Genomic DNA, 25,017 nt, shown 5'->3' with positions numbered 1-25,017 from the left:
TATATAACGAGATCAAGAAAAAAAGATAAAATTTAAATCAAGGCAAACTTCATGCATAAATAGTTCGTAATCAAGATATGGAGATTCAAGAACCTAAGACTCTGATACTATATGTTAGATTTTACGTATTTAAAAATTTAAACATAACTTTAGTAATCTATGATTTTCCAATAGGATTTAATATATCATATATCTTAAGTATACTATTCATTCAATCATTACTGAGTTGATGGACGACTATCGAACTAGATCCAAGGTTTTGAAAATGGACGGCTATCGAATTTCCACATAACTCCCAAAGTTAAAAATGAAGTTCAACGGTGAAAAAAAAAAAAATTTGAATTTTTATTTTTCAAAATTCATAGAATTTCGTCCTCTACATCCCCGAAGAATTGGATCACGTTTTTGAATGCCAAGAGGTGAGCCCAAAGAGCTTTAGTAAAGGTGAAATTCTTACTAACTTAGTAAGGCTAAAGCGTGAAGCATCAAGTTAAAAAATATCTTAGCATGGAAATTGTTTTTGGGGTGTTGTTTGTTCTTTTTTGATTTATTTTCTTCGTTATCATCTACTATATTATAAGAAATGAACTTCTTTTTAAAATTGTCTACCATATTATAAGTAAATAATTTCTTTTTCAATTTAAAATCGATAATTGAGAAAAGAATAACTAAATCCATTTTGTAGAAAAAAAATCGATGATTAATAAGAACTAACTAAAGTGTCTTAAAAATAATGATCATAGCTCCACTATGATTCATATTTAAGCTATTTTTTCTTTCATCCCATGGGGGCATTGTTAGACAACATTTCCTCTTACTATACTTATTATTTTAATTATTAATTTTTCAATTTTGAAGATTTCTTATATATTTTGTAATTGTAGCAACATTTATTATTATTATTATTATTATTAAATTATTGTGATCTTCTCATTGCAATAATCATCAATATTTTATTAAATAATTATTTTTAAAAATATAAAAGTATTACGCGTTTAAGAAACAAAAAATACCTAATATAATTGATAGATTAAGATTCTTCATGAAGAGTAGGTTTCCAACTTTTTGAAAGGGTTCCATCATTTATGGAGTAGGAAATATAGGTGTTATGTCAAAGTTCGGGGGGGGGGGGGGGGGGCATACCTGTATTATCAATTGAGACGAATGTAGCAATCAAAGGTTGAAATGAGGGCATGTAGGTCATTTTATTAGTCCTTAAGTGAAGAAGTGGTCAAGACTCAAGAGGCATGTCATCAGTAAGGCCAACAATAGATCGGGTGTGGGTTGGATGAAGCTATTTCCATATCCTTATCCAACTCTAAATCCTGTTATCCATATATGAATTTTTTACTCACTAATTCTAAAGATATCCATATCCGATTATTTATCCACCTTTTTAAAGGATCTCTGTATCCGACTTTTACCCAAAGTTTCAATAGATGTCCAAGTCGATATTTATACCTCATTGTTAAGATAATGGAAAAATCTTAATTTTGGGTTATACATATATTTTATTGTGAATTTACCATACTAAATTCGGATAAATGGATATTCGATTGGATATGACATATATCTATATCCGACCTTAAAAATGTTCATATAAAAATAATTACGTATAAATTTATTCGAATTCTTAACTAGATAAAAAAATTTGTACCCATACCCGAATATCTTGGATAAGATGAGTTGGGTAAGTGAATATTATCTGATTCATTGCCGGTCCTAATCATCAGATTGAAGACACAAGGATTATTAAAATAAAAAGAAAAAGAAAAAGAAAAAGTAGTGAAAGTTGAAGATGAGGGCATTTAGATCATTTTATTGGTCTTTAAAAGAAGACGAAAAGAAGTCACAACGAAGGGGGTATATTTAATTAATTTGAAATTACGGGGTATTAAAAATATTCACTAAAATGTAGTGGGGTATCTCTAAAAACCCAAAAGACATAGAGGGCAATACAAAGCGAGTACCAGCTTCATTTATCATCGCATGTGACTAATAGCAGTAAGAGGTTTTGTTTACCTTTTTTACCCTCTAACAAAAAATTTAAACTTATTTCACGCTAAGAAAATCAAAATTATTTAGGGGCATTTCAGTCATATTGCCTTAGAATCACTACTCTCGATAAAAAAGGACAGAAATAAAACAAAACTCTTTCTCTCTCTCTCTCTCTCTCGAATGATTTCGATCTCTTCGCATTTGTTTCGATTTAAACAAAGCAAATCGAAAAACTCGAATTTTCATCTGTTGATTCAATCATGAGTAGCAGAGATCTTCTCAACATTCAACCAACAGAACTCAAATTTCCATGTAAGTTGTATTTACTCTTCGTTTTCTCTTAATTCCTCTCAATTTTCCCCCAATTTTTTTGGATAATTTCTTTTTTTAATTCGTTAATCTAATTGTTCAATTATTTTGAATCTCTCTTGTTTATTTTCCCTAGATTTGTTTAATTATCTGATGTATATGTTATCTTGTTTGCATTTTATGTCTCGAGAAGTCGAATTGAAGAAACAAAGCTCATGTTCTCTGCAACTAACTAACAAGACGGATGAATATGTAGCCTTCAAAGTAATTAATTATCTTTTTGAAAATTTTCATTCTTTTGTAATCTTCTTGTTGTATCGTTTGCAATTTTGGTATTTGTTTGTTCGATTGTTTGATTGCTTTTGTGAAAATTAAAGGTTAAAACAACAAATCCGAAGAAATACTGTGTTCGTCCCAACACAGGGATCGTTTTGCCTGGGGCAACATGTAACGTTACAGGTAAATATCTGATCTTGATTTTTAATTTGCTGTTTTTTTCCATCGATATTTGGCTCTTATTTCGCACATTTCTTGGTTTCCTCTTCTTAGTTACAATGCAAGCCCAAAAGGAGGCCCCACCTGATATGCAATGCAAGGATAAATTCCTTCTTCAAAGTGCAATTGCGCCTCATGGTGCAACCACTAATGTCATAACCTCGGATATGGTAGGCCAATTCTATGGTGCACTTGAAAGAATATGGGGTTTTTTTCTTCTTCTTCTTGGAATTGAGTCATTGACATGTCTTTATAATTGTATTTTTAGTTCAACAAAGAATCGGGGAAGGTTGTCGAGGAGTTCAGATTGAGGGTGGTTTATATTCCTGCTAACCCCCCATCGCCCGTCCCTGAAGGATCGGAAGAAGGATCTTCTCCTAGAGCATCTGTTTTAGAGAATGGAAGCCAAGGAACTTCCTTGTTTGATGCTGTAAGTGTTTGTTTTATCAATGTTTTTTCATTTAGAAGCAATTTGATGGATATTCTAGTTTAGTGAAAATGAAGTTGCCAAATATTTCAAAGTAGTTTTGTACATCAAATGCATGTATTTATGGATATCGGGAGCTATATCTGACTGCCTCCTTTTTAAATATAATTTCATAATTGCATGCCATCTTTACTATTATAAGAAGAAAATGCAGAGTAGAAGTGGTCCGATACCAAAATTTGGATCTCACAAATGCTCCGTCCATTACATTTTAACTTAATATAATCAAGGTCATTTTAGTCAAAAACCAAGAAAATTGCAATCCGTCACCCTATAGTCACGTTGGTTAGTTTTCAAAACTACAAAAATATCCTTTTTACTATGTAATCTTAGAAAACCCTTTAATCAATAGTTTAATTATAAAGAAGCCCTTTTGATTCATGGGTGTTTGCACATGCCACCTTTTAGTCACTTATAAAAAAAGAAAAAAAAAGTATAACAACTAAATTGTTTTGAATATGATTATATTCATAAATCTCAGGTATCAAGATCTTTAGAGGAGCCCACAGAGAAATCTTCAGAGGTAAATTATTCTCTCTTTATTGAGCCTTGCATCTAAATCTTTTTCATACCTTGCTTTGGAATTTCTTAAAGTAGTGGTTTTGGCAGGCAACTTGTTATATTCTTTTGTTTGCCTTCTTGACTCTTGCAAGTTGTAGAGTGATTGGGAGTTTCTGGGATTATCTGATTTTTTGGGTCATAGTTTAGTTTTGGTGCATATCTGCTTATGAAGACTTTGAGAAGAATCTTCTTATAGAATCATGCACTTATAAACTGTTATTAATTTAAAATATCTGGCTTTTATTGATGAAGTTGAGTTAGTGATGTGAGATAGATGTTCTGAGAATATCTATCGAAAATAATTTACTGGAACATGATTGATATGTATTAACTTCCAGAACAATATGAATTACACTTCAAAAAAGGAACTATGAAGCACCAATATTGGATCTTAAAGGTTCTGAGCTACAGCTCTTCAATACTTTTGAGATCAAGAACTTGGATTTTGGGGCAAATAAATTACTTCTGTCATGCGTGGCTGAAAGAATGCATTTTGAAAGTTGATTTAAAGCATCCTAGGTCCTTCTTAATAGCATTGATGTATTGAAATTCTAGTTTCTACAGAAATTCTCTGGGTTAACGTTCTTGGCTGAAAGCCATTTTGGGACTGTTTCCTATTTGGAAGTCCTTATGTTGCATTGCCTTCAAATAATCAACATTTTGTTAAAGTAAACCTTGTGATACAAGCTTTGTCTCCATATATTTCTAAAATTGTGATTCTTTGCTAATTTTCATTTGTTTTCCAAATTGGTAAGGTTGAGATGGATAAGTGGTAAGACTAGACTAAACAAAATCTTAAAACAATGGAAAGCTGTTTTTTAGATAGTTTGGTAATGAGAAAAAGAACAATAACACCATGAGGGTTTCTTTGGTGCAATTTGAAGATTTTAAAAGCGGGCGACAGGAAGGGTAACAAGTGACATGGATGTAGGTACTAAGAAAAGATATGTAGACAGGGACATTTGCTCTGGGTATCGTGGGAGGTGAATCCACATTTATTATGGACAAAAGAAACAATACTCCACTGATGGTTGTTGTAAGACTGGTTGGAAGCATGGGGATGTGAAGTAACTTTGGATTATAAGATCTGTAAATTATTTCTTTTTATGTAAATTTTTTATCACAACTTTCCATGTTGGTACAATTTGTGAAAGAATAAAATAGGAATATCTTCTTGGCCTCTTTTTATTTATTTCTCATTTTGTCCACTATCCCAATTACCCTCTATTTGCTTGGTCCTTTTTATCATTAGACTGGGTGGGTCAAGCTTAATGTTGGTGGTTGTTCAGTGGGGAGCCTGGAGGCATACCTGGAATTTTAAAGAAGAGAAGGGCTTTGAAGGTTTTCTACAGTCCTACTGAAAATGTGAATCTATTGAAATGTGAGGTCAGGCTTCTTTTAGGGCTCTTAGTTATCATGTCCTTGTTCCAAGGACTGCTCAAAGCGATTCTTAACGTGTGCTTGACTGGGCAGCAGAAAGAGTGGATACATGGAGATCTGATGTATCTTCTTAATCATATTTATCTTCATTCTCTTTTCTGAGTCTGTAAAGCACCAATGATTTGGTTCAGTTACTTATTGAGAACCACGTATAACGAGCTTTATTTTATTTCATAATTGTCTTTGAGTCTTTGTTAAGCTTTGTAGTCTCTTTTAGGGCTTTTAGTTTTCAAGTCCTTGTTCTAAGAGCTGTTCAAGGTGATTCTTAGGGTGTCTCGACTGGGCGGCAGAAAAAGAGAGATCCATAATGATTTGATTTATCTGCTTAATCATATTGATTTTCATGCCCTTTTCTCTCTCTTTAAAGCACCAATGGCATGTAACGAGCTTTATTTTAGGTCATGGTTCTCTTTGTTAAGCTTTGTGGTCTTTTTTCTTGCTCTTAAAATGTTATTTATCAAAAATAGACATTTTGTTGTTTCTGCACTTGACTGTTATGGTGCCTTCTTGATGTGGGTATCTGTTTTTTAATTAATTTATATTCTTCAGGCATTGTCTATTGTTTCCAAGTTGACTGAGGAGAGAAATTCTGCTATTCAACAAAATCAGAAACTCCGTCAAGAGTTGGTATGTTTCAAATATCTTTATGGAAACTCTATATTCATTCTTTTTTATAGTTTTGTTAGCCTCATAGCTTTCATCTAATTGGTTATTTTGATCAACAGACCATTTCTCTGTAATGTATATATCCATTATTCTTATATCATGTGTACCCTTATATTGTTTCTCAAAATGGTTAGATTCTACACTTAATTTTTTTTTTTTTTTGAGAACCAAAATTTTATTGAAATGAGGACAAGAACACTTATATTATTTATCTGCACATTCACTTCCTGATTATAGGTTTATTTTCCCTTGATGTTCCATTTTGTTACAGAAATATACAAAATAAGTTGAATAATCATCATCTACACCGTGTCCCAAATATTGAGTCACAAACATGAATTCTATTTTCCCATTCAACTCTACCTTGATTCATATCTTCAGTCATGACATGTAACTTCATATTTGTTTTTACTACCACAATCCACATCATTGTTGGCTTTCTCCTCACCCATCTTCCACTAAAGCATTCCTCTCGCTGCTGCTGTTATTGGTTTTCGTTGTACTTGCCCAGACCATTTTAGTTATGGTTTTAAGTCTCAAACAATCTCGACAAGTTGGATCATTCGAGTCAATTTGGGACCTTCCAAGGGGGGACAAAGAACTTGATGCAAGACGAAGAGGGAAGAAGATGAAATGTTTGGGGGGGGAGGGAACTTGTTTTGAGATTGGGTTAAGGATTTGGGCTACAATAGGGTAAGCCCAAAAAAGATTTGGATTGTGGGGTTAAGTGATAAAGTATAGGGTAGATTTGAAGAAGAAATTTAATGGAATAAGGGTTAAAGAAAAATGGGAAAGGATTAATGGTAGAATAAAATGTGTTTCAAGAATCTAAGATTCAAGACTTTAAGAATTCAAGAATCAAGAACAAAGAGGATTAAAAAAAATCAAGAAAATAGATATATAAGATTAAAAGACAGAGATGGGATAGAAGGATAGAACCTTGGTATCATAGTCACCAGGTCGGGGGTTCGGGAATAAGTGGCATGGGAAAGAGTCGAAAAAAATGAAAAAATCGGGAAAAAATCGAAACAGTATTAAGACAATGTATTTTTTTTTTCTACCATGCGGTGGTACCATTTATATCATTAAATCCTATTTTAAACTATAAGAATAAATTGGTCTTTGAAAAAACCCTTTTAAAATAGCTTGCTAAGCAAAAAGGAAAAGAAAAGAGAAAAACAATCATATATTTTTTTTTTTGTGTTTAAATTGCGGCTTTTTCAGAAGGTCAGGATTAAATCTTGACTTATGTTTAAATCATGATTTTTTTTTTTTCAAATAGTCGTGATTTAATCGCCAGTCTTTAAAAAATTGTGAATTAAACATGATTTTTTGAAAAAGTTGGCTACTTTGGTGACTATGCTTGGAATCACATCCAGGGTTTTTTTTGAATCAAACCAAGAATGATGGAGAACTCACTCCATTGAAAGAAACATTCTTTATTCATAAACTATCTCCCTTAAAAAATAAATCCTAATATAATCTATATATTAAGAAGAGTCATAATAAAATTAAAATACTAAATAAATAACCTAATTTTTGTATCTTTCTCTCTCCTAATTTTTCAATCCTTATAAACTCTAACTCCCATATATCATTCTTTGCTAAAGCTTTCAGTTCTTCATCTATAGTTTGTTTCCAGTTGGGAATGAAGAGAGCTTCTTTCACATTGGATGGGATGTAAATAGAAGACATAGTAGCTACAAACGAGCAATAGGATGGAGACACATCATGGTAGGAAACAAGTTGAGAAATAGGATGCAAAGTACAAGTATGTTTACCTTTTCGATGAGTGATGAGAACATTAGAATCTGAAGAGACTGGATTTGACTCCTCAGTGGTGTGGCATGGTGAATCAAGAATGGCTTATTTTTCCTTTCTGGCGTAAGTGCATCTAAAAATATTAGGCACTGACTTGGTTGGTGGCACAACTTCTACAATAGATTCTGGAATAATTGGTAATGACAGTGAAACTGAGAAAGATGATTCCGAAAGGGATTTATGGATTTATGATTAGTGGATGGAAGGAACCACTCCCCCTGAAGAGATTGTTGATCAGAGCTAGGAAAGTAACACTGATTTTCAAAGAATGTGATATCCATTGTTACAAATTGACAACGGGTAGATGGATGATAACATTTATGACACCCTTCTGAGAATTAGAATAACCAAGAAACATACATTTCAATGTCTTAGAGTCAATTTTAGTGCGAACAGGACTGAAGATAAGAGCAAAACATACACACCCAAAGACTCGTACAACCACAGAAACTAAAGGACGATCAGGAGAAGGGAAAAATAGAAGGGGTTGGAAGTTCAGACATTGGAGGGGGTACGATTGATAATGTAACATGCAGTAAAAACTACTTCAGACAAGAAATGTTTAGGAACGTTCATCCCAATGAATAAAGCTCTTCTTAATTCCAAAAAAATGACGATTTCTGTTGTTCTATACCTTTAGTAGCACAAAATTGTTAGGGTGTGGAAATGCATAAGGTTTGTTGTTCTATCCCTTGAGTAGTGCAAAATTGTTTCAAACCCCCATAGGAATACTCTTTTTGCTTATCTGAGCGGAGGATTTTGATATTTACTCCAAGTTGAGTTAAAACTATCACATAAAAATCTTGGAATATGGACTAGACATCATCTTTTGTTTTCATTAAGTACACCCACGTACATCTGCTATAGTCATCCACAAAAGTAACAAAATAGCGAAAACCTAACAAAGAAGTAACAGAGGATGGACCCCAAACATCAGAATGCACAAGAGAAAATAAATATGAACTTTTATTTAAACTTGTTGGATAATAAAGACAGTGCTTTGACAATTGACAAACTTCTCATTGTAACTTTGGCAATGACATAGACTAAAACAAAGAAGGAAATAGACGTAGTAAATACTGAAAAGAAACATGACCCAATCGAATATGCCACTGCATTATTTGGGATTTATTGACTATCCTACTATTATGAGAAGCATGTGTAAATGGAATGTGTTGAGACGTTGGGATGTTGAAAAGGTGCAACCATCTATTTCACGACCACTGCCAATCACTCTTTTCGTTGTCAAATCTTGAAAAACACAATGAGAGGGAAAAAGATAACATTACAATTTAGATTTTTTGTAACACTACTAACTGACACAAGATTAGTAGTGAGATTAGGAACATGTAAAACATTAGACAAAGAAAAATTATGAGGAACTTTAATGGTTCCTTTACTGGCTATGGATGATAAGAAACCATAAGCTAAACGAACTTTGTCATTGCCTGAACAGGGACTGTAGGATTGAAAGAAAGAAGACATACCCGTCATGTTATCCAAAACCTCTAAATTAAGAATCCAAGAGTTTGATTGAAACATGATGAGCAGTGACAGGGGTACCTGTGTATGCGAAGGAAAACGTCGTAGTGGAACCATCCAATAAAGTTCTCAAATGAATAATATCCTTCTGGGAGAATGGTGCATGTACCCTTGGAGGCGGTATCTCAAAATTCGACGAATTGAGTGTGTCAGCATTAGAAGCATGATGAGCTGAGGAAGATCAACCCTTAGGCTGAAATGAATTGGGGCGACCTATCAAGTCCCAACACTTTGATCAAATATGCCCAAATTTGCGACAATGGTCACACTTCAACCTCTTTCTGGTATTGGGTGCCCAAGTGGATTTATCAAATTTCTTCACTCTTGAAGCTTGTCCTTTTTCCTGTCTATTAGCTACCGTGATAGATCTATCACTCACAGGAGTATCCAGATGTCCCATAGCTAAGCGTTGACTCTCTTCACTTTGAACATAAGAGTACACAGTGTTTAAAAGAGATAGAGGATCTTTGTTCAGAATTAGAACTCTAATCATCTCAAACTCTAGATTATACGTGTCTCAACATATTTGTTGAACTATGCACAATCTTTAAAGCCTTCCCAATTGAAGGATAAATAGTGATCGATTTCTTCTCACATTCTACACAATTCAAAAAAGTAGCCGTACAGTGTCTTCTCCCCCTGTTGAGATGTGATATCTGTTTTTCCAACTGACAGATTCTTGCACTATTTTGAGTCTGAGAATAAGCTTGAGTCACTAATTCCCAAATTTGTTGTGTTGTCTTCAAGAAAAGATATTCTCTACTAATATGAGTTTGCATTGAATGCAACAACCAAGACATAATCAAAATGTTCTTAGCATTCCATTATTTGTACTTAGGATTTGTGATATTATGTTGTTTCTCTTTCCTATTCAAATAATCCGCCTTCCACCTTCCGTCTTTTGTCTTCCATGGATGGCTAGTTTCACAAATTGACCCTACTCTAGGTAGTTTGTGCCATCAAGTTTGACTGTGGTGATCTAGAGGTTTAGATTTTCATCTATGACTTGTGAGGATCCAAACCCACCATTGGTAGACTGTCCTGAGGTTACTTCTGACATGACTTCGGAGAAATAAACTATTCACAAAAAATTCAGATCACATGAGAGATTACTCGTAAACACTAATGAACCACGTAAGATTTGAATCTATCTTCGCATTCTTGATGAAAGAAAAAAATCTGACTCACCTTGAAGGCACCATTACATAGGTTGTATAGCCAATCAGGTGTAAAGAATGACCCGATCGAGATCCACAAAACCCTAGGGGATTGAAGGCAACCCTAAGCGATTGGAGGCATCCCTAAGAGGTGATTGGAGTGGTGCGACAGCCCCTATAAGGTGGCTGCTGAGTTGCGGCAGACCCTAGATAGATTTTGGGTGGCTGACGACAACCTTAGGTTGCTGTTGAGTGGCTGGCAATAGCCCTAGGTGGTTACTAAATGGCTGGCAACAACCCTAGGAAGTGTTGAGTGGCTGGCGACAGCCCTAGGGCTGTAGAAAAGTGGAGATCGAACCCTTTACTTGTTTTGAAACTCTCTTCAATGTGCTCAGTCGTCACCAAAACTCTGATACCATGTAGAATCGATCTAGGGTTTAGAGAAGATAAAGCGGGAGAGAAGAGAAGAAATTCTAGAGAAAGTATGTTTATTCTTTCTTCATTCCTAGAAAAAGATGAAAAATGACATGATATAAACATAAAATGAAAAGGAACTATCATTGATAACATAAACATTATACTAAGACCATGGGCCAATAAAACATGAAAATAAGCCCAAAAAACATAAAAATAAAGTCCTAAAATAGAAAGCTAAGTAAAAATAAAATCTACTTTTCAAGCTTTGATGTCCTTATCCCCGGCTAAGATGATTTCGCCACTAGCAAAATAAAATTGTAGTAATTCCCCAGCAGATCAGGTTCCTATTATCCATAAGCAATATGACCATAGTTTGCTTCCCAACCAATGCATTCTCCACGCTCCAATAACTATCATCAAACCAAATAAATAAGTGTTGGAGTCTTATTTTCTAGTAAGAACTAAAGTTGGCACTTTGAAATGCTCCATGTATAATGTAACTCATTAGTTTATCCCAAATATTGTCTACCTTTTCTTTCCATGGGATAAAATTTGTGCAAGCGGTAAAGGATGTAGTGACTCAACAATGATGCCTCTCACTCGTCAATCTCAATATCACTTAAATTAGGTTCATAGATTTCTTCCTCGATTACTTTGTTACTCTCCTTAAGTTTAGACGTATGGACTTCGATCACATTTGTTTCATTCTCCCAATCCGAGTACTCTTATTAATAATGTCCATGACAATTGCACTTATTGCATAGGTTTTGTTGCCTGAGCTCTTCATATCATTTTTTATGTTGTTGTTTATGCTCTTCGTTTTCTTTTATAATGCGGTCACGACGACAACGAAAATATTCCCGAGAGTGGTGTGTTTGACGTAAGTTTGACAATATAATTGTTAGTTCATCTAAGAGCGTCTCTATTGAATCCCTCTCCCCTCAACACTATCTGCTAATTTGTGTTGCCTGAACGAAGGCTATAATACCAATTTGATGTAGAACAAAGTGGGAAGAAGATGAAATATGGGGGGTTAGAGAACTTGGTTTGGGATTGGGTTAAGGATTTGCACTACGATAGGGTAAGCCCCAAAAAAATTTGGATTGTGGGGTTAAGTGATAGTATAGGGTAGATTTGAAGATGAGATCAGTGGAATAAGGGTTAAAGAAAAATGGGAAAGGATTAATGGTAGAATAAAATGTGTTCCAAGAATTCAAGAATCAAGAAAATCAAGAACAATGAGGATTAAAAGAAAGTCAAGAAAATAGATATAAGATTAAAAGAAAAAGAGATGAGCTAGAAAGATAAGACCTTGAAATCACACCAAGAATGATGGAGAATTCACTCTATTGAAAGAAACATTCTTTATTCATAAACTCTCTTTGTTAAAAAAAATTCCTAATATGATCTATATATAAAGAAGAGTCCTAATAAAACTAAAATACCAAATAAATAACCTAATTTTTGTCATTTTCTCTCTCATAATATTTTAATCTTTAAAGACACTAAATTTACCAAACTACTCCTAAACATAATAATAAGACCATGTGTCAATAAAACTTGAAAATAAGTCTAAAAAACATATAATAAAGCCGTAAAACAAAAAATAAAAAATAAAAAACTCTACTATTCAAGCTTTGATGTCCCCATAAGTACTCCTTGTTCTTGGACTATGCCCAACTTGGGATCTTCTAGGATTGGGACTAAGTACTCATGAGACTTGGACTCAGCCTGACTTGAGTGTGACTTGCCTTTAACCTGGTAGTTGCATTTGATTCTCATAAGTTGTGCTATCTGATTATGTTATATACATTAATATGGGTGACGTATTTAGTGCAAGTTTTTATTGGTGTGAGTTTATAAACATGTCATATGCAATACAGCAAATGTATTATACTTTAGATTTGCAAGCACGCCATGGTCATCCATCTGTTTTGATGAGACCTAAAACTCCTCTCATCAAACTATTCCCCAAAACATTGAGCAATGACTAAACCACCAACTGGATTAACATGTTTTAATATGTAATTGCAATTTGCAATCTACTAAAATCTTGAGAGTAATATCTTTTGCTAAAATTATTACAATAACCCATGGTCAATTTTTGGGAAAAAGGCTATTAATATTGGATTGGATCCACCAATTCCAGTCATTACTCCATAGTGGTCGCTTTGTGAATATCAAACCAAGGATAATGCTCTCATGACCCTGGAGTCAATATTCAATGACCCCCCCCCCCCCCCCCCCCCCTCCAATCAAAAAAAGCCGTGGCATACTCTTGTAGTCCAATTAGAGCTTTGAAAGGTCTACCCTTTGGTGGACCTACACACCCAAAATCAGCCGGATTGAAAATTTCTATTTGTTGGATTCTGAACTTTTACTGTGAGAGAGATCATACATAAAATGGTGAGTTTCATGTCCTCGATTAGGAATGCTCAAATACAACGGTTTGAATTCATAAATGAGGCAAATTTTTGGTGTGTAACTGTGAAGTCCACTGATGAGAAATTTTTTTCACCATGAGGGACTTTGCTGTCAAGCTAGCAACAGAATTGGCCCAAATTCTTGATTTAGAACTTCACCCCCATTGAAATTAATCTGTTCAATTAGATATTATGAATCCTATGTTTATGGACATGTTCAAATTTCCTGTCCTTCAAGCTCTCCCCTTCACAACTAAAACAATTTCCCTTTTTCCTAGGATCGTGCACAATTATGGGAATCTCACCAAGCTTTTGTTTGGAATATTTCATTACCATGGACCCCACAAGAACATTTTAGTGATGGAGAAAAGTTTCATCATTATCATTTATTTTGTTTGTAATTGAGGAAAGTATTCGGGTTAGCTGTCTGAAAAAAATTAACATATCAGGAGGCCTATTTGATGGTTTTCTGGATTAGAAAACTTCAAAATTTTCCTATTTAGGTGCTGCTTTGGCTGTCCTTCGATATAGACTGTTCCTGTTTCAACTTTGGCTTGGTAGGCTTTTATGTGCTTCATATAGGTTTACACTGTTTTGTATATTTGTGTGTTTTGACTACCTAGGTATACTTCCTTCGGCATGGGTTTTCTGTAACTTATCATGAAGTATTGCATAGAATGTTTTATTACCCGAAATGTGGTGGGAGCTTGCCACCCTTTCTTTTAACCCAACATTCATTGTCATGTTTCATTAATAGCTAATAAAACCTGACAAGTGTAAACTCCCATCATGTTGGTGATTGTTGAGTAAACGTCTCATTGCTTAGTTATTTTTTTCATACATTGCATGGTAAATCTGTACGATTTAACTGCAAATCATCAATTTATTTTATTATTCATCTAATTGTTTTGCTATGAGAGCATGTTTACATGAATTATTATTTTGTCGAACAGGAGTTGATGAGAAAAGAGATTAGCAAAAGCCGTGCAAGTGGCTTCTCCTTCGTGTTTGTGGTGATCGTTGGTCTTCTTAGTATCCTTGTTGGATACCTTTTCATGAAGATATAAGATGTGGCGCCCAAAGCAACCTGTTGTCATCCATTTTGCCCACATCAATGTTTGTGGTGATTTGAAATTATCTCAACTTTTGTAGTAAAACCTCTTCGCTTAGTGGTGTGAAAAAAAAGGTAATCCTTCACTATGTATTATTGCTTCAAGGGTTTTCATTTATTATGTGTAGGGTTGGGATGTTTGTGATTAAGTGACAAACAATCTTCACCTTTTTAAGATTTGGAGTTTGCATCGAACCTTTTCTGAATTCATTTCTATACAACTCATAATTTCTGAGAAATTTCCTTGATTCTTTTCTTGTTCCCAATTAGAAGTATATATTAAAATAATCTGACTCAAATGGTTTTTGGGTGTGCATTGACGGTATATGTTGTGGACTTACCAGAAAATTTAGCTTGCACAGAAGAAAATCTTGTTTTTAATCACTCTAAATGCATCTATGGGTGATGGTCTCGAAATCAGGCTATTGTGTCACCTTAGAGCCTGTGTGTAACCATAGTATCAAAAACTGGTGTTTAAAATGCGTCTTGTACCTTTGACGATTAAAACAATAAATAAATAATAAATAAAAAAAGTGATTTTTGAAAAAGTCACTTTTGTTTTTCTTCGTTGTAAATGCGTTTTTTACGTTTTAAACAAGCTTTTTTCTTGTTTAACAAAAAAAAAAAAAAAACTAAACACTTTCTTTTTAATATGGGATTTGATACATGGTAGAATTTGATGATTCATAAATGTAGGAATATGGGATTTGATGGTAATATCTTGATGTTATAATTTTTTTATTTATTTTCAGTAATTTATTATTTTGCACAAAAGATATGTTGATGAGTAAAACTTTTTTGGCATCATAATATGTATATTTATGTTTGAGAACATGTTATATTAGAAATATAAAATAAATGTCTTTTGTATTATTAGATAATTAGATATAGATGTATATATATATTTTTATTATAATTTTTCAAATATTTTTTATATTTTATGTTTCATCAATTTTTCCGCTTCTTTCTCGTTTTTTCTCTGTTTTCTAATCTAATTTTTTTCCAAAGTTTTCCCTTACCGTTTTCAATCCTTAGACTTTGTGACTATGGGTGTAAGTAAAAGTCCTTAAACACAGTTAACATATAAAATATTTAAAAGTAAATTTAATATTTTAAAATCAGGAATTATATTTTTATTTTTTATTTTTCAGGAAAGATTATATAGGGTTACTAAGTAGTTGAATTTTCAGCAGAGTTTTCATGTTAGATGGTTCAAATGAGTTTCACTTTGAAAGTCGAGGGGGCTCCTAATATAATTGAGTCATAAATTTTGAGTGGACTCTGACGAGTTTTAAAACACAATTCAATACTATTACCTTAGAATTATGAAATTTATCATAAAAAATATTATAGAAAATAAAATAAAATATTTTTCCTTCTAAGAGTTAGATTATTGTCAAACGTACAGACTTCTGAAATTATATACTTTCTCAGTGGGAGTCAGAAAAATATCAGCCTTGCTCAAAGATAAAAATTGGAAAATTACTCAATGACCTATGGCGGAGGGTTTTCTTTTTAATTAGTCATTGACTTTTAGGAGTTAGTTAAATAGTTCATTTAGTAAATTCCTCTTTTCTAAATTTATACATACATTTTCAAAATGTTTGAAAATGATTACTTCTTTCTCAAAATTTTTTTTTAACAGAATGGAACCTTTAGAATTTGATTAGGATGTCAAAAATTCAATCTTTCTTAACAAAAATGATGAGTTTGACTAGTAAAGGTAATTTTGATATTTTAATCATGAAAAGTGTCTATAGTGGGATTTAAGGGGATTAGGAAAGAGAAATTTACTAAATAAACTATTGGGAGAATGACTTTGAAAGACTCTTTATTGAGAGTATGTATCGAACAGTCCCCTAATAAAGAATTCAGACCATTTAAATCCCATTTAATAAAATATTAATTTATTAAAGATGTTTTGAAAATTTTTTAAAGAAAAATACTTGAAATACCTTTTTAATAACTTTACAAAGTGTTTGATCTAAAAATATAGGGAGTCATATAAAAAACATGATCAATTTATTTAGTTATTAATATTTTTATGAAAAATAAAAATAAAAATATTATATATTAAAAACTAAATTCAATATAATTTTATTTGATTAATTTGTGTTGACTTACTAATTTTTGAGTTGAATCAATTCAATCAACGTTCATGTCGAGTTTTAAAATTATGTTTTAATTATTTAAAATTATTTATATATTTTAATAAATCTAAGATACACAAACGAAATTAGTTATCATACTCATCTCCATCATTATCATTTATTTGATAAGTTAAATAAGTGTTTTTTTTTTTTAAAATTGATATATAAGAGATGACCATAATTAAGGGGTGTGTCATTAATTATAAAATATAAGAGTAGTTCAAATATTCTCAAATAAACATGTTTCTTAAAATTTCAAAAATGATTGAAAGAGTAATTATGATACTTTCACTTCAAAAATCCTTTTTAGATTAATATTTAATAATTTTAGTATTAAAAAATTCTTAATTTTTTAGAAATTTTTTTTTTATGCATATTTTTAAAAAATAGGTCTTTGCGGTCATTGTCCCTAGACTATTTACCTAACCCATAAAAGTCAGGAACCAATTGGAAAGTAAACCTTCCCGTGGGACCATTAATTAATTTTTTCAAGGAAAAAAAAAAAAAAAACTTGTGATTGCAGCACTTTATCTTTTTCTTCATTGATATCGTGGTCTTTAATTTTGATAAAGACATCTATATGTAATTCAAATCATCCTTAAAGGACCATGATCAGTGGCCACAGCTAGACCCAACAGATGGATTTCTTTTGATGATGATAATAATTGAATCCGATTATAAATGCTACAATGACTTCAACAACCATTGCTTTAATTACGACACATTGCTTCTTACTCTTCTTCTCACACAACATGACAAGATCCAAAACCTGAGGTGGGGTCACAAATACCTGTTCTCATGCCTAAACCTGCCACGTGGCATACTACTGAGCCATTAAAAAGATTGGTGAATTTTGATTTTTGGATCTTAGCAATTTAGTCAGAGTCCTCTTCATAAAGCGTACGAAGAAAACATTTGAATCTAAGTAGCTAGGAATAATTATTTGGGGCAAGAGTCCACTAAGGGGTGAACTAAACATTAATTGGGAGATAACTAGAAATAAATAATAAGTGCCATGTGGCATGTTTTTGTGAGGACATAGAAACAAGCACATGTCTACTGTGAATAAAGTTCTTTCTCCCCAATCTATTAGGAAAGATTCTTTGGCACACCAATTTTTACTAACAAAAGAATTGGTGTGGAGTTAGTAACAGTTATTGTGCCAATATAAAAGAATAATGCTGAAGTGAACTCAAGATTTTACATCCTGATATGACTAAAAACTATATATGCTTCCGAGTGAAAAAACATATATGATTCCTATCCACTTTCACGATAGGATGTGCGCTATGAGATACAATCTTGAGGTCACTTGAACATGACTCAATATAAAACTGTCAACTTGGGAAGTTGATTAAGGAATTATCCTAAAGTGACCTCATGAAAGTATGTAGGATTTATAGATTCTTTATTACTCTTATCTCAATGAAAAACATCAATGATTCTAGACACTTCCACATCAGGTAAGTGAGATTTGAGGTACAATCTTGAGGTCACTCCAACATGACTCTTGATTAAAGTAAGTTAATAATGATACAACAACTTGGGCTCAAAACCCACATTTTCATTAGAGTAATGATGAATGTATATGGTATTGGTACGCGGCTGACATATCAAGGGCATAGAATCCCACATATTTTTTCCTTTGTATCCTGATGAAAATGATCTATGGTTTTGTGCCCTTTCCATGTCAACTACGTACCCAATTGCATACCAAGACCGTGTGCATTCATCATGACTCTTTTCATTAGGAATGACTGATTTGCTTAGAAGAAAAAAAAAGGAAAATATAGATTCCAAGGTATGAAAATTTCATGGTTCCATGGTGTTTTACGAAAATGTCTTGCACTCTTGCTTGGGAAATTATTATTTCTATTATTTGAACATATACAAGTAAAAAACAACTTAAAAGAGAAAAACCTCATACATGGCATGAGGCTTCTGTCTCCTCCAATTCAATCCCCTCAGCTGCAAACCTCTTTTCCTTGTACACATACCATTTTGCACAAACCAAATAAAACCCGAAATTCAAGACGCTAAGAACCGCTAACAACCAATAGAAATTGTAAAGCTTCCCTTGATTCAAATTATCAGAGATCCAAGGCTTCTTGTCACCAGTCACCTTATGAACTATAGATACCAAGAAAGAGCTAAAGAAAAATCCAAGCGAAAGCGTACTTAGAAACATCCCTGTGCTCATAGTCTTCATCCCTTTCGGGCACTCTCTAAGAAAAAAATCGAGTTGACCAATATAAGTGAAAGCTTCACCAGAGCCCACAATAAAGAATTGAGGGACTAAATAAAAAACACTTAATGGGATCACGGCCGTTGCGTCGTTGGTCAAGCCATTCGATCTTGCAACACTTAATCGCTTAAGCTCAGTGGCTGCAGCCACTACCATTGCAAGTATGGACAAGATTAGACCTACTCCAATACGTTGCAATGGGGTGAGGCCTTGTGGATTGTTGAATAATTTATGAAAAATAGGTAGAATGAGACGGTCGTAAACTGGGACGGTGAGCATAATACTGGCCACGAAGAAGACGGTTAGTGACGCTGCGGGAATTTGGAACGAATTTCCAATGTGTCGGTTCATGGTGGTTGCTTGAGAAACCGAGAATGTAGTCATTTGAGCGTAAACTGTCCAAAACATGATTGTGGTAGCCCAAATTGGTAACATTCGGATAACCATTTTCACTTCTTCAACATCAGTTAGTGTTGATAACCACCATTTGTTCACCAGGCCATTGCCCATGTTTGCATTGGGATCTTTGATCGCTGCTTTGTCAAGGAAGCTGAAGAAAAGAAGCAAGAATATGTGATGATTAGACACTTAATTATTATAGTGCGTGTGTGAAATCTTAATTAAAATCACAAAGGCAATATAAATAAAAGAAATTACACGCAAAATACAAAATGATTTATGTGGTTTAGTAGTGCCTATTTCCACCGATGAGATGGTATTCACTAAATAAGATATTACAACCATGAATCCTAATACCTCTCTAGATCACACCTCCCTAACTCTAAAATCCTAGTTTTCCTGTTAAATTTCACGAAAACGAATTTGAAATCCAAAATAACAAAATCTTCTCAATCCGAGATTGGTTATAAGAGCATTAGGAAAGAAAAAACAAAATGCAACAAGATTTACATGATTCGATAGTGCTGACATGTATGACTAAGTTGGCAGTGTAGCTTGCCTGACTCGAGAAGAAATTGCAACCATGGATCCCAATAACTATTTGATAAGATCTCCCAAAACCCTAGTTTTCAGATTCTATTTTCACTTCTCTTAAAATGTCTATTTGTAATGTAACTAGTTTTAGGATTTTAAGAGAAGTGAAAATAGAATCTGAAAACTAGGGTTTTGAGACATCCTTGACGTGGAAGTCTGTAGGAACATATATGATGTCTATTTGTAATGTAACTTGTTTTAGGATTTTAAGAGAAGTGAAAATAGAATCTGAAAACTAGGGTTTTGGCACATCCTTGACGTGGAAGTCTGTAGGAACCATAGATGCTTTTCATCTAGGATTCCTGCACAGTTCCCCGTCAAGGATGTGGGATATGAGGTACAATCTTGAGGTCACTTCAGCATTATTCATTTTGTTAAGCAAACAAGTTAGTAATTAAGAATTAGTAGGTGAATGATGGGTTTTGGAGTCAAAATACCAAAATTACCCTATCATAAAAAAAAATTTCTTAAATTTTTACACTAACTATATTTTAGACACATGTCCCAACAATAAGAATGTTGTTACCTTAGATTAATGGCTCACCTTGAAACCTGTACCCATGCTCATTTTTATTTTTTATTTTAATTTTTTATCTGTAATTGATATGTGAAAGTAAAAAAAAATAAAAAAATAGAGTGCTGATTTTTGAACTCAACAGTGGACTCAAAAACTCACCGACGTGGCATGAACAAAGAACCATAGATTATGTCCCTTGGGATACACAACGACCTCACATCTGCAGTTGTGTATCCCGAGGGCACAGTTGTGTATCCTGAGCGAAAGAATCTACGGTTCTCTATGTCAGGTTGAGTTCAAAAATCATTAGTCAGAAAAATAATAGAGGGCATAAGGCGTGAGTATCAATTGGGATTTGGGACAGAGTGGCTAAGCAATAAGCACTAAGCACTAAGCACTAAGCACTAAACACAACTCATCAAGGGGAGCTCGTGATATTTGATTCTCTCTATGATTCTTAAAAATTACAGTTATAATTAGTTTATAACTAAAGATATATTTAGAGGATCCATGAAAACAAACACTCTATTAGATTCTTATGATATTTTATTTGTATTTTTTTTTCCCAAGGAAAGCGGACTGTCCACTTGTCCTCAAATAGCCCAAAAAGAAAAAGTAAATTAGAAAGAACGTATACAATGGGCCCCAGTGGGCATTGCAGGCTTGGACGTATTTTAATTTTGTCAAAATTTTAGCCATAGGATTAGGTCTAATGATGTGTTTTTAAGGATATGCCTTATCTAACAGGTGACCCACTGATTGGATGGCCTAGATTGACCAATAGGTGGGTCATATGTGCACTATATACTGCAGGGGTTCACATGGTTTAGATTTGTGATAAAATCGGAATCGAATCAAATATGATCAGTTCTACAAATTTGGAATCGAACCAATTCAATTACCTTATAAAATCAAACTAATCCAAACCAACTATGGTTCGGATTGATTTTCGATTCTCATATTTATTATTTTCAATAGTAAAATTAAAATGGTTAAAATTTAAAATTAAGTAAAATAAATATTAAATAAAACATTACGCATAACACATAATACATAACAAGTATAAACAAAGTATCAACATATTTATTATTTTAAGATTATATTTTAGTTTTAAATAAATAAATATATATATATATATATATATATATATATAGGGTGGGGTTCCGTAGACACATAAAGCTACTCATAGAGCTACAACATTTTTGTCTTATATGATTAAAGATGTTCGAAATGGGCTGATTTTTTGTGAGGATGATCTCTATGGTGAGGGGATCATCCTTGCAAAAAATCATCCCATTCCAAAACTTCTAACCCCATCAAAAATGATTTACAAAAATTGGACGGTCAAAAATTTTTTACTTGTAAACATGGGGTTAGAAGTTTCATAATGGGCTAATTTTTTGCAAGGATGATCTCCTCACCATAGAGATCATCCTCACAAAAAATAGTCAATTCCAAACATTTTTGTTCATATAAGACAAAACACGTTGTAGCTTTATGAGTAGCTTTATGTGTATACGGATCCTAATCCATATATATATATCATAAAAAATATAAAAATTGGTTTCTATTCTACCCCTAATCCGGAACTGAATCAAATCATTAAATTTTTTTTTTTACAATCCGTACCCGAATCAAACTATGCTCAATCTAATTCAAAAGGCTTTGGATTAATTTGGTTCTCAGATTTACCCGATTCTGTGTGCACCCCTAATATATTGTATGAAGCATCATCCTAATAATGATAATCTCTTACTCGAAAATTTTCACTCCATCTATACTCAGTTGATGTGGCAAGCGCAAGAATCATAGATTTTTTTCCTTGGATATCTTGAAGAAAAAAATATTTAGTTCTGTGTACTTGTCACGTTGATCGAGAGAGTTTGTGAGTCAAAGTGTCACGACTCTATATACAATGAAGTTTCACTTTTTTTGTTTTTTTAGCCTTATCTAAGTCTCAACATCATCATCAAGATCTTATCCTTTTAAATTTGGGTATCGAGTGTCGTTCATCGATTCAATTGTCTAAAGTCGGTACATTCTATTATTGCAAGTGTGTTGATGACACCTAATATTACTAATTCAATCGACAATCCTTGAGATAAATATGGGGAGTTGGGCCAACATGACATGATACCATTCATTTTATTTAAATCGAAATAATTGCAACACGGCACACGTTCTGTGTTCTAATATGGATGCTATTATCCAATAATAATTTGGATAACCAGCCACCAAAAAGGGGGTCCACCTATCGAATAGCTTGGCCTTGAATGAACTAACAACTACCCTGATTGTTAAAGTTGAAACTATACTCAATAATTTTTGTATAAGTTTTTATAATTAAAAAAAAATAAATAAAATAAAAAAAAGGAAAATTTGGTTTTAGTGATTTGACTCGTCTTGGTGAGTTAGAAAATGGAACGAGTTACCGAGTTAGAAAGCTATGTTACTTACCAGAATTGCTTGGTATGTGGGAGTCTCTGCTTCTTCCTCTTCTTCTCCTGCTCTTCATTTACACTCTCATCCAAATCATAAAGAAGCGACAAATCGAAAGGTAACTCTATATGTCTTTTCCTCCAAGCCGCCACGAAAACAGTAGCAATCTGAGTTAAAGGGCTCCCGACCAGGTTCTTGAATCGGTATCTCCTAGTCCCGAGTAGAAATACAATCAACCCAAGTACAATAGCACAAACACAGATACCGTACCCCCATGGTCTGCCTAAGTTATCTTGAATGTACACAAGAACAGTTACTGCTCCAAGAGATCCGACATTTATGAAGAAGTAGAACCAATTGAAGAATTTGGTCATTTGGGTTCTTTCCTGCTCGTCCGAGTCGTCGAATTGGTCCGACCCAAAGCCGGATACACTCGATTTTAGACCACCCGTGCCAAGTGCAGTTAGGTACAATGCGAGATAGAGGACTGTGCGGTGGAGACCACTTGCTGGGACACAAGGTGAGCCGTGTGTGCATTTTGGTGGGCGTAGGCTTGGAATAATGGTGGAGATCGTCAAGAATGTCACACCCTGAAAAAAAAAAAAGCGCATTTTAGCAAATATTTAGTGAAGTATCTAACATGCACACGTGGATTTTGGAACTCGGTTACTAACTTGTCTTTTAATTTAAATAGATTTTAGGCACTAAACCTCTTGGATATGGTGAATATTTGAGATACCCTATTTTGTCAAATTTGGTGAGGGTATTTTTGTCATTTTGTTAGTATCTCACATGAGGCCGCATTCAAGGGAGTATTTCAATTTTCAAATGTTTAAAATACAAGGGTATCAAATATTCACCAAAAGTTGGAGGGGTGTATATATAAATTACTTATGTGGTGTGGTTAGCGTTAGTGTGTAATTTAATTAATTACCCACTTCAGCACATGTTAGCAAACACACAGTTTAGCAATTTTTCTTACCATGGCTTGAACAGCGGCAAAGATGGCAATGTTGAGGTACCTGCCCCCAACGATTCAACAAAAATAACTAAAATTCTTTCAAATTAAACCAATAAACAAATAATTTAGTAGAAATTAATCAAGAAACGACACGTAACACGAAACATTTCTGATACAAACCTGCCTAGAAACGTATCGGCAACAAATCCACCAAGCAAACAAAGCATGAAAGATGTTCCAAGGAAGTCTGTAACGGTGTTGGCAGAGAATGCGTTGCCCAAATGCATGGTTCCCGTTAAGTAAGTCACCAAATTGACGGCAATCCCTAACGTCGTTAACCTCTCGCATAACTCTACCCCTGTGAATCCATGTCCAACCAACTACCTTACAGAGTCTGAAACACACAAATGTGACCCAAAAAAAAAAAAAAAAAAAAAGGAGGGAATTAGAATGAGACCTAGAATCATGGCGGCACTGGTCCATCCTCCAGATTTAGATCTCTCAATGAGACGACCTTTGTAGTCCCAAGCATCTGAGAGAGCCATTTTTTCCAACTACCTTTGTTATTATAGTTTCTCTCTCTGACTGATTGAGTCTATGAGTGAAAAGTGAAGGGGAGGTTCACTTTGTTTTGTTACAAAGATAGATAAGATGAGAGAGTTTTGTTCCATTTTATAGCTGTTTGATTGATGTGGTTCCCAGCCTTCCAGGGCCATTGGCCAAACAATAATGACATTAATTTATGTTTTCTTACAACACGTTGAGTTGACTCAATATTAAATTTCATTGGAATCAACCTGTCTAAATCATGGTTTTAAAACTCGATTTCGCGTCTCGTCTCGTCCAAGCCCAAATTAAACATGAGGTATTAAATCTCGATAAAAAAGTGACTTGTGAGTTGGTCTTGTTCAGTTTTGACCGAATTAACTCGGGTGATACGTTTCAATCTTGGACAACTTTTAAAATATAGTCTAAATGAATTAATAACTTTTGGATCAAATCTGACATAATATGTGTTGTTTTGGATCCAAAATCAATCAGATAAATTATAAAATTAGGCCTTTTTAATAACTCAATTGATTTAGAGTTTTTATTTTATTTTAATAAATCATAATATGTTGGGTTTTGTGATCTGATCAAATCCATTGACAACTCTTTTATTGAAAAATAGAAAATTAGTAGCACATTTTTGAAATATATTTAATATTATTCATATATAAGCAACCCCAGTTGAGTCATGAATCATTGAGTTGGCTAGAATCTGTGGATCCATCAGGTTAATATA

General features: G+C 33.5%; 2 protein-coding genes across 2 annotated transcripts; one reads left to right on the top strand and one right to left on the bottom strand.

The window, feature by feature from the left end:
- Positions 1 to 2,150: 2,150 nt before the first annotated feature.
- On the top strand, positions 2,151 to 14,637 carry LOC147393459 (vesicle-associated protein 1-3-like). Its single transcript, XM_086455734.1, has 8 exons — positions 2,151 to 2,310; positions 2,501 to 2,571; positions 2,685 to 2,766; positions 2,857 to 2,972; positions 3,071 to 3,232; positions 3,771 to 3,812; positions 5,840 to 5,917; positions 14,270 to 14,637. Exons 1-8 carry the CDS (start codon positions 2,259 to 2,261, stop codon positions 14,381 to 14,383), a joined length of 717 nt encoding a protein of 238 aa, XP_086311860.1. The 5' UTR covers positions 2,151 to 2,258; the 3' UTR covers positions 14,384 to 14,637.
- A 3,701-nt stretch (positions 14,638 to 18,338) lies between these two features.
- On the bottom strand, positions 18,339 to 24,408 carry NRT1.1 (nitrate transporter 1.1). Its single transcript, XM_086456330.1, has 5 exons — positions 24,190 to 24,408; positions 23,913 to 24,090; positions 23,754 to 23,793; positions 22,790 to 23,361; positions 18,339 to 19,372 (listed from the first exon to the last, which is right to left on the bottom strand). Exons 1-5 carry the CDS (start codon positions 24,275 to 24,277, stop codon positions 18,499 to 18,501), a joined length of 1,752 nt encoding a protein of 583 aa, XP_086312456.1. The 5' UTR covers positions 24,278 to 24,408; the 3' UTR covers positions 18,339 to 18,498.
- Between the last annotated feature and the right edge of the window lie 609 nt (positions 24,409 to 25,017).

This window comes from Akebia trifoliata, chromosome 10 (genome assembly GCF_017979445.1).
Source record: "Akebia trifoliata isolate Shusen 1 chromosome 10, ASM1797944v1, whole genome shotgun sequence".
Lineage (NCBI taxonomy): Eukaryota > Viridiplantae > Streptophyta > Magnoliopsida > Ranunculales > Lardizabalaceae > Akebia > Akebia trifoliata.
This window is presented reverse-complemented; position numbering and strand designations above follow the sequence as displayed.

Excerpts from the sequence above, each read along its gene's own strand:
- LOC147393459 (XM_086455734.1), top strand. The coding sequence starts at position 2,259 with ATGAGTAGCAGAGATCTTCTCAACATTCAACCAACAGAACTCAAATTT. Across the intron at positions 2,311-2,500 it reads AACAGAACTCAAATTTCCAT|TCGAATTGAAGAAACAAAGC; the intron begins GTAAGTTGTATT and ends TGTCTCGAGAAG. Across the intron at positions 3,813-5,839 it reads CCACAGAGAAATCTTCAGAG|GCATTGTCTATTGTTTCCAA; the intron begins GTAAATTATTCT and ends TATATTCTTCAG.
- NRT1.1 (XM_086456330.1), bottom strand. The coding sequence starts at position 24,277 with ATGGCTCTCTCAGATGCTTGGGACTACAAAGGTCGTCTCATTGAGAGA. Across the intron at positions 24,091-24,189 it reads CAGTGCCGCCATGATTCTAG|GGGTAGAGTTATGCGAGAGG; the intron begins GTCTCATTCTAA and ends ATGGATTCACAG. Across the intron at positions 23,794-23,912 it reads GCCGATACGTTTCTAGGCAG|GTACCTCAACATTGCCATCT; the intron begins GTTTGTATCAGA and ends CGTTGGGGGCAG.